Below are 9467 nucleotides of genomic sequence, written 5' to 3'. Positions count from 1 at the left end.
ACATATACTACTCAAAAGACGTTAAGGATCATCGATTCTTTCATATTACTATGTTTAATCTACCCTGAAATGAGAGATTACCTGCAGTAATATGATATAAACAGGTGATCCTTAACTTCTTTTGAGTAGTATAAATCCCAGGACCCATCTTATGAATATCAACATGTCAGTCTCTCATGAACATGATGTCCTAACTGCAATTAGTAACTTGTAGAGGAACAATGTTTCAGGGAGTAAATGAGTTTAGATTGCTGACTGAGTTATGTCATGGCATGTTAGCTTGATATGGGAGGTAAGCCCAAAGTGATGCAGGTCTTAGACATTTACCAATCTGGTGAAACCCATATGGGTATATTGCTGACAAACCTAGAACCATAATCAGGGCAAACTGGAATTCAAACCAACGATCATAGTTTTGTGACCCACCAAAGGAACCCAATTCTTATCCCGCCTAAGACAACTGGGCCAACTGGCCCCTAGAACCATGTTGGACATGTAAGTCTGTTGAATGGCATCCTGTGTGGACTGACAATACTGATGTGTGAACAAGACATCCTTGTTTAACAAGTAACAAGTAACCATAACGCTTACAAGTGAATAAATGTCAGACTCAGTGGATGATGAGTGAGTGGGTATGATTGTACGCTGCTTTTAGCAATATTCCAGCAATATCATGGCGGGGGACACCAAAAATGGGCTTCACGCATTGTACCCATGTCAGGAATCGAACCCGGGTCTTCGGCGTGACGAGGGTACCCAACCGCCCCCTCAGTGGGTGATGAGTGAGTATGGTCTTAAGCACTAACACTAGCACTCAGGCAGGAGACACCAGAAACTGGTTCCACACATTGTACATATATTGGGAATCAAACTTGGGTCCTCAGCTTGATGAGAAAACGCTCTAACCACAAGCCTACATAACTCCCCAATCAAGTCAATAAAACCCGATGCAATTTCAATGATGAAGAAGAAATTCATTGCAATATTCTCTACATATCACTAACAGTTACATGTGTTTGATCGAAACAGTTCTTTCTATAGCTACCAACATTTCCATATGGCAATGGTTGAACTGCAATATATATATGAAAATTTATGTTTCAGATAATGAAATTCAAAATATCCTGGCAGTCTGACTGCATTCCACTTAACAGACATGATTTACAGCTGTTGAAAAGTCTGTGTGATACTCTACGACATAGATACCTGAAGATTGTGGGATGCACCCCTACATTCTGGCACGAGGTGGAGGATGGGTTTTATGTGGATTGGTAGCAAGAGAGTAGAGCTTAAAAGTCAATATACCAGCAATAATGCAGCAGGTGACACAAGAATCGGCTGAATTCTTTCACCTATGTCAAATGTGGGGCATCAAACCCTACAAGGAACGCTTTTACCTCTGGAATTAACCACCATGGTTGGAGGAGTGGCATCTCAACATTGTGTTACTTGAGTAGAAGTTCGAAAGGATGAGTATCCTTCCAACCTTCACCTGTGTTCTTAAGTCTGCCATGCTCCACTAGTCCTGTGACGACCATCCACTAAATATGTACCTCATCTCACTCTTGGCTGATGTTACAGCAAACTGACAATAAACAGTTTCAATCAATTACCAATAACATGCAACACATGCATTCATCTATCACAACTCACCCCTTGTTTATTAATGAGTTTCAACCAAACTTCACTAAACAACCCCATTGTTGAGTATCTACCAATCTTAGTCCTACTAGAAATTAGTCATCACATGTACATCGCCCCTCCCAGCAATGTCCCACACAGACACGCTGGATCGGATGTCTTACACTAAAGGAGAACTGGATGGGATGTAACAAACTCCTTTTACACACAACCTCCACCTAGTCAATGAAAAGTTTGTCATATCTCGCAACATTAGTATGTTCAACACGTAAGGCCATCGCCATGGGTTAATTGTTCCAACCCAAAGCTGCCTGACTAAAATGTACAGCAAATGCTCCACAGGGAACATGCTTTGCAGGATGTCATCCAGTTGACAGGACAGCCCCTGCTTCCAAGATGTTTACCAGTTGAGAGGAATTCTACTTGTTCTTGGGAAGGCCACCTGAGCACAGGAAGTCTACCAGACCACAAGACGCTCACATTGCATTGCAAACGACCATCTTACAGTGAGGCTACCTGACCACAGGAAGTCCACCAGACCACAAGACGCTCACCTTCTCATTGCAATCAACCATCTTACAGTAAGGCTACCTGACCACAGGAGGTCCACCTTTACAGGAAAGCCACTTGCTCATCATAGTTTTCATCCACATCAGGTATCTTCCACTGACACTTGCGTCCGAACTCGTACATCTCCTTGATGGTGCCCTGAACCTTGTCCTCCCCCTCGTCCTGCAACTCCTTGTACTTCTGCTGCAGCTTCAGGGCAGTGATGGCATCCTCCACAGAGTCGTGAGTAAACGACTGGATATTAATTTCTGGCAATGACACACAAACAAGCATAAGTCAACCTAGACTGGAGCAAAGCTTTGACACTCATTTGTGAGTGAGTGAGTGAGTGAGTGAGTGAGTGAGTGAGTGAGTATGGTTTTGCACCACTTTTAGCAATATTCCAGCAATATCAAGGTGGTGGCTTGAAATTGGAAATTCCAGAATTGGCTTCACACATTCTACCCATGTGGGGAATCCAACCTGGGTCTTCGGCATGACAACACTTTAACCACCAGACTACCCCACCGCCCCCACATAAGGAAGAGAACTTATGGATTTCAACTTCTTTATTATGAGGAACACAATGTTTTGGAGTATCTACTTACTCCTTCATCAGGTGAATGTACTCCGAAACGTGTTCCTCATAATAAAAAAGTTGACATACATAAATTCTCTCCCTTAGACTGGCGCAGTTTCAATTTTATTATCATAACATCACAAATATCACAAATAGTATATAACACACAAACAAACTCACTGAGGAAGTACCACGCTAGGAACTTGAGTGAGATCATCCTCTGTCTGGGGAGGTGAAACAGCTCCACTGTATCAGTCACCTGGTCCTTCCGCACCTGCAACATCAACAACATAGTGTCAATCATGATTGATTGTTTGACTGATTGTTTGTTGTTTAATGCCGCCCTCAGCAATATTCCAGCTATATGATGGCAGTCTGTAAATAATCAAGTCTGGACCAGACAATCCATTGATTGACATCATGAGCATCGATCCACACATTTGGAAGGCCTATTCCACCCCAGATCTTCATGGGTGGTCAATCATGAACAACAACTTGAAGATACAGGCATTGCTCTACTATCCTTGTATACATTCACGTGTAAACAAACTCATTTAAAATAATAAATAACAAGAGCAATAACTGTTAAATTCTTGATGGCAGCTTTCAGATTTGAAACCATATATTCATCACTTCATGATGTCAGCATGTAATCCTCTTCATTGAGGTTTCTGAGAAAATGTGCCATTTGGGAGTACAGTCAGCGTTAGAAATTGGCACTAGTCCTGTAGTCCTTGCCAAAATGCCCAATAGTCATAAGGACTGGTAGAAATTTGCCATTTCTAAGGGTTTTGCTAAATACTATCATTATAAAGACAAGGGGACTAAAATGTTAGCTTCTAACGCTGACAGTGGACCATGTCAAAAACCATAAGACAAGGGCCATAACTCTGTAAAATACTAAGTCTAGACAATAGTTTTGAATTTTCTCCTCACTATTCACACTATTTACACACTATTCCCTCAATGATATCACCACAATATCCAACTTTGTGGCACAGGATGAAGAAGACCACAGCCTTTTTGATTCACTACCATTCTGAGCTCCCATCAACAACTGAGAGTGAGTGAGTGAGTGAGTTTGATTTTTCGCCGCATTTAGCATTATTCCAGCAATATCATGGCGGGGGACACCAGAAATGGGCTTCACACATTGTACCCATGTCGGGAATCGAACCCGGGTCTTCGGCGTGACGAGCGAACGCTTTAACCACTAGGCTACCCGACCGCCCTCAACAAGTGGGAACTCACCAGTATATTGATGACGCGGAAGTCCTTCTTCAGTCCATGGCCCACAAACACAACCCCAGCATCAATGAGGTAGCGTAGTTTCTGGTAGGTGGACTTGAGGGTGGTGAGATGCTTGGTGGAGACCGCAGCATCCAAGTCACCGGGCTTGATACCAGAATACTGGGTCAGGTAGTCGACCACCTGAACATGGACACCAAGTCATGGTTATTGGGGGACAACAGAAGACATAATATTGAAAGGGTGAGGTGAGGTGAAATGGGGTTTAACGTCACGTCCAAGATTATTGCACTTATATAGCGACATGCATGCACGTGTATGTGTGTGTGTGGTTGCTTGTACTAGTCGGGACTGATGCCGATTTATAGTGCTAGCACACTGAGATACCATGCTGCAGTTTAACATGAATACCCCACTCAGACACAGTATACTGACATCGAGCCGACCAGTCCTTGTTTTAGCCCCTTAATGCCGAGCGCCAGACAGGGTAACAACAAGTACCATCTTTTAACTTGTTTTGGTATGACGCGGCTGGGGATCAAACCCCGGACCTTCCGCTCTCCGGGCGGACGCTCTACCATTAGACCACGGAGGCGGTCCTCTTTGCAATGGAGCATGGTCCATAATTTGGTGGTGTTTATGGGGGAAGCCATCAGATTTTAACAAATTTGTGGTCACTAAAATCTGCGGATCTGCGGAAGATTCACAGCCGTGAATATATTGTGTTTGTGTGTGCATGGTTTTTTGTTTGTTTTTTTTTCACTGAGGAGAGTAACAGCTAACATCCGTCTCACCTGTTCTGGGTTGGCGATGTAGTCATCTATGAAAGGCTCCCCAAACTGAGGTCCTTGTCTGTCAAACAGAAGTGTCGTGACACAAATAACAACACCATGGCAACAGTGATTGAGCTTCATATTCATTATTTACAATATATAAAAAAGCGACTTGAAAAACAACAATGTTTGTTGATGGAATGCGGTCACAGTTTTGGCTTATCACATGTAGCAATATGCATGTGTGTGTGTTGATTTTCATACTAGTCCAGACTTATGCCATTTTTTTAGTATGATACCATGTTTTAATATGAATACCCGACTCAGACTCATTGTACTGACTGAGCCGATCATTCCTTGGTTGACCACCTTCATGCGGAGTGCCAGCCAGCATAACAAGAACTTTTTTAAAAAGGTTATCTTTTGGCCAGGGAAATGGACAATTCCAAGCAGATGCTCTTTCCACTACACTACAATACAGAGGCAGTTCTTGAAAGAATGATTGGACATGATGACAATGGTGGGTCAGAGTGGAGTGGAGTGGAGTGGAGTGGAGCGGAGTGGAGCGGAGTGGAGCGGAGTGGAGCTTGTGGCGTGGCGTGGCGTGGAGTGGAGCTTGTGGCGTGGAGTGGAGTGTTCAGCGTGGAGTGGAGTGGAGTGGAGTGGAGTTGCGTTGCGTGGAGTTGCGTGGAGTGTGTGACGTGGAGCGGAGCGGAGTGGAGCAGAGTGGAGTGGAGTGTGTGGCGGGGAGTGGAGTGGAGCGGAGCGTGTGGCTTGGAGTGGAGTGGAGTGGCATGGAGTGGAGTGTGTGCCATGGAGAGGAGCCACATTAAACCCATGTGGGTACTAAGCACAGGTTTTAAACACGTCAATCACGAGGCCACTGCCTCCCCAAGGAACATCTGAGAGAGAAATGAAGCACCTACCCCCTTATACATGTAATCCTGGCGACAGCCATGTGGGACGGTTTGATGGTGGAGCGAGTGCCGTCACTGCGTAGCTCAGATTCCTCCTGCAGGACAAGGAAGGATTTGGTTATAATCCTGAATTTGAGCGAATGAATGTTTTATGCCAAAGACAATATGTTCCAGCTATGTTATAGTACAGTCTGTGACTTTAGCCACTAGTCTAGTAGAACTCGGTCTAATTAGCTCAGCTAATAATTAGCCCATAAATCAACATAAGTTCTGCTGAAAACGATGCTAAGAGCCTTGTTTGGGTTGGTGGACTAAACGTTTTTCACACAGACCGCAGTTAAACTATTTTGACCAAGGTTAGGCAAACCAGTGTTTGTTTTTGTTTGTTGATTAACGCTGCAATAAAAATATATCAGTTATATGGCCGCCATCTGTAAATAATTGAGTCTTGACCAGACAATCCAGTGATTGACACCAACAGCATTGATTGATACAATTAGGATATGATGACATGCAATCAACAAAGTCAACGACCCGTCCATCCGATCCATTTGGACACCAAGCATGGGTTGCTGGGAATCTATATTCTTACCCGGAACACCCATGAGTTCATGAGTCAATGAAAGAGAATAAGGCATTGAAATAATCAATGAGTTTCTCACCTCCTTGAGTGAAACAAACTCAGCATCGAGACCAACGATTTCCTTGGCCTTTGGCAAATCATCTGGCTGAAGCGGTGTGAATGTCATCTTGCGCCTCTTTGGGTTCATCAGCGACAGGTCATTGAAGATACAATCTGATCCAACCTGATTTGTTACTGAAATGTCAACGCCACAGTCATAACAGATGTGATTAGCATTTCTTCATATTATCTTGTCAATACTAGACTAATAAAAATAGTGGTATTGGTCTTCAGGCACTGCCTGCATTATCATTAAGTGCGTTGCATGTTTCATTTTTATTTCCATTTTTAAAGGAACAAAAAAAGTCCAATGGTAGTCAAGTACTGTATTCCAGTATTTTCCTCATCCAGAAATGCATTTATGTACATGATGTAGGGAGGCCCTTTCCCAGGTTGATTGTACACTACTGTTTATTTGGTTAAACAAATATATTTGGTTACATACTACTTTGAAGAACCCCCCCAAAAAAATAAAGACAACCCGCCCACACTTTATTTTCAAAAGCCATTGCGTGAAAACCAATTCTTTTATTTTATTAAGCCCTATGCACATCAGATTTTCAACCAACATTACCTAGTTTCACTTCAAGCAATATCTTGACGGGAGTGAACAAACGTAGTCAAAATGTGCCAATGTTACTGTTCATATTAGCAATACAAGTTTACGGGACACGTTACTTAGAGCATCAACAGCCACTCCCCGCCCTTGACTTGATTACTTACAGAGTGATGTTATATAGCTAGAATATTGCTAATATTGCATAGTGTCGGAAATAACTGCCTGCCCACCTGCCCGTGGCTGGTAACTTTTCTGTCGGACTGCATGAAAGTTTCCTCCACCTGCCCAACTGTCTGGCAGATAAGCTTAAGACTACTTACGTATTCAGTTTTATTATAACTCATCATAGAGTTTCAAGTAATTGTTTGCATTAATTCAACTGAATCAAGACACAATTTGTCTCATATATTTTGTGATTTTTCAATATTTATGTCTGAATGCGAGCGTGTAACTTTGAAGATGGGAAGGTAACACTTATGGGTCACCTGCCCGACTGTCTTGTAACATTTCAAAATTGTTTCAAACAGTGATATTGTGCACGAGAAAGTAAAAATTAACCTGTCAATACCACCTCCAAAGAAAACTACCTTTCAGCCACAAAAAAGCAACTAAATGGAAGAATTTGTCTCACAACAATAAACAGATCCTGTCTTCAAACTGCAGGCCAACACTTGCATGTGTGAATGGCTGAATGCAGAACTCAAACCTTTATGAGAATGAAATAAATATCAGTAAAGGGTTCCCCACCTGTGAGATCATGGTACCGGGTGAGATTCCTCTTGACGAAGTAGATGGCACATGGAACCTTCCAATCCAGGTTGAAGTGAATCGCCTCATACTGTCAACATGAAGTTCGTGATTAACACATGCATCTGGGTTCAAACAAACTACACACAGTGTAACCAATTGAGGCTGCAAACTATAGTGAGTAAGCGGCCATTCAGATTACACATGATTTGCCTTGAATAACAGACCCGTGAAGATCTGAGGTAGAATAAGTCTTCAGCAACCCATGCTTGCCGTAAAAGGCGACTATGCTTGAGGCGACTAACAGGATCGGGTGGTCAGGCTCACTGTCTTGGTAGATGCATGTCATCATATCCCAATTGCATGGATTGATGGATGCTCATGATGTCAATCACTGGATTGTCTGGTTCAGACTTGATTATTTACAGACTGCCGTCATATAGCCGGGAATATTACTGCGGCGTTAAAAAACAAACAAACAAAAAACCTTAAATAACAACATACACCATCTAGATCAACATCAATTTTCACAAGTTGAAAGTATGACATGCTTTAACAAATTATTATCAGGAATAATCTAAATGAATCAGGACAAGACAATCCCTGGAGTGATGTTATGTGCAACGATGCCTGGCCATCCGATTTAATTAGTCGCCTTTTTCGACCAGCATAGGTTGCTTCGGAACTACTTTAAGCTGTTATCCTGATGCTGTAACTCAACACTCACCTTCTCAATAGGTGTGATGGAGAAGTCATTGAAGAGGTACCACTGAGTGCAGGTGACCTTCTCCTTGCGCTGGTGGAACTCCTCGCCCACCAAGATGTGACTGACCAGGTTGCCGCCCGTCTTATCGTGGACGTGGGTGACAGTGGCGTAAAGCTCGTAGTGCTTCACCTTTTCATCCTCGATCTTTGGCAGCGGCTCCTGGAAATGAGTTGCGCATGTAACAAACTGTCTTGGAATCAAAATGTCTTACAATCGATTCTTTAAAGAACATTTTAGAGGATGATAGGAAATGTTTTACTCTGCAATTACAGTGGACTCTGTAAACCTTCATCTGAGCATTCCGGCACTTTCTCATCTTCCCAAGTGTTCCCTAGCCTATATCAATTTTTTCTAAGCTCATTCACGGTGTTGTGCCCCTTGTGATGAAAATGCGATGTCCAATCAGACAATCACATTGCTGTTCTTCTTTCACATGGCTTCACAAAGCTGGCGACTACCATAGATCAGATCAGATAACAAAAAGATTTGAGATTTCATCCCTGACAGACAAACAAAATGACACACATGGTCGTGTGTACAACACACAGGTCACAAATAAGACAAAGTTAAACAACTGGTCGTGGCCAGTAATTAGATGGGTGACCGCTTGACTTGAGAATTTCTATGGCTTTAGTCCTGCCCCACACAGAAACACATGTAGTAACATGTGGAATCTCCTTAGGCAAAGATATAACGTGCCTTGTTCACCCAGCAGTGAATGGGTACCCAGTAGGATGAAATGATAACATGACTGTTAACCTTTTAGCATCTCACAGGGTTGTGTGCTCCCTAGGGAGCTGAGAATGAAATCGAGTGCACACTGATCCACAAGCTCCTCACAGTGGGAGCCTGTTCGCGCAGCTCTCCATACTGCCGCTGCCACCAGTCAAAGCTCCCCACTGTGATAGGTGGCCATAATCATGCTTGGAGTTGAACTCGCAACTGACTGGCCGTTTTGATTAAAAACAAGTGATGACTGCAATGACACTGTATCCTCTTACCCCA

At 43.0% G+C, this 9467-nt stretch overlaps 1 protein-coding gene across 4 annotated transcripts in view; it reads right to left on the bottom strand.

The window, feature by feature from the left end:
* Positions 1 to 9467, bottom strand: part of LOC124146742 (PAN2-PAN3 deadenylation complex catalytic subunit Pan2-like) — a 44305-nt gene continuing 34838 nt past the window's right edge. For all 4 annotated transcript variants that reach the window (XM_048390791.1, XM_048390785.1, XM_048390794.1 and 1 more), the window contains 8 exons: positions 8424 to 8621; positions 7697 to 7787; positions 6371 to 6525; positions 5718 to 5803; positions 4813 to 4870; positions 4022 to 4201; positions 2951 to 3044; positions 1 to 2459 (listed from right to left, as the gene is read on the bottom strand). In XM_048390791.1, the coding sequence (XP_048246748.1) occupies positions 2254 to 2459; positions 2951 to 3044; positions 4022 to 4201; positions 4813 to 4870; positions 5718 to 5803; positions 6371 to 6525; positions 7697 to 7787; positions 8424 to 8621 (1068 nt within the window). In that variant the 3' untranslated portion in view covers positions 1 to 2253. The remainder of the gene's footprint in view (positions 2460 to 2950; positions 3045 to 4021; positions 4202 to 4812; positions 4871 to 5717; positions 5804 to 6370; positions 6526 to 7696; positions 7788 to 8423; positions 8622 to 9467) is intronic.

This window comes from Haliotis rufescens, unplaced genomic scaffold (assembly GCF_023055435.1).
Source record: "Haliotis rufescens isolate VD_foot unplaced genomic scaffold, xgHalRufe1.0.p SCAF_10, whole genome shotgun sequence".
In the NCBI taxonomy this organism is placed as follows: domain Eukaryota; kingdom Metazoa; phylum Mollusca; class Gastropoda; order Lepetellida; family Haliotidae; genus Haliotis; species Haliotis rufescens.
This window is presented reverse-complemented; position numbering and strand designations above follow the sequence as displayed.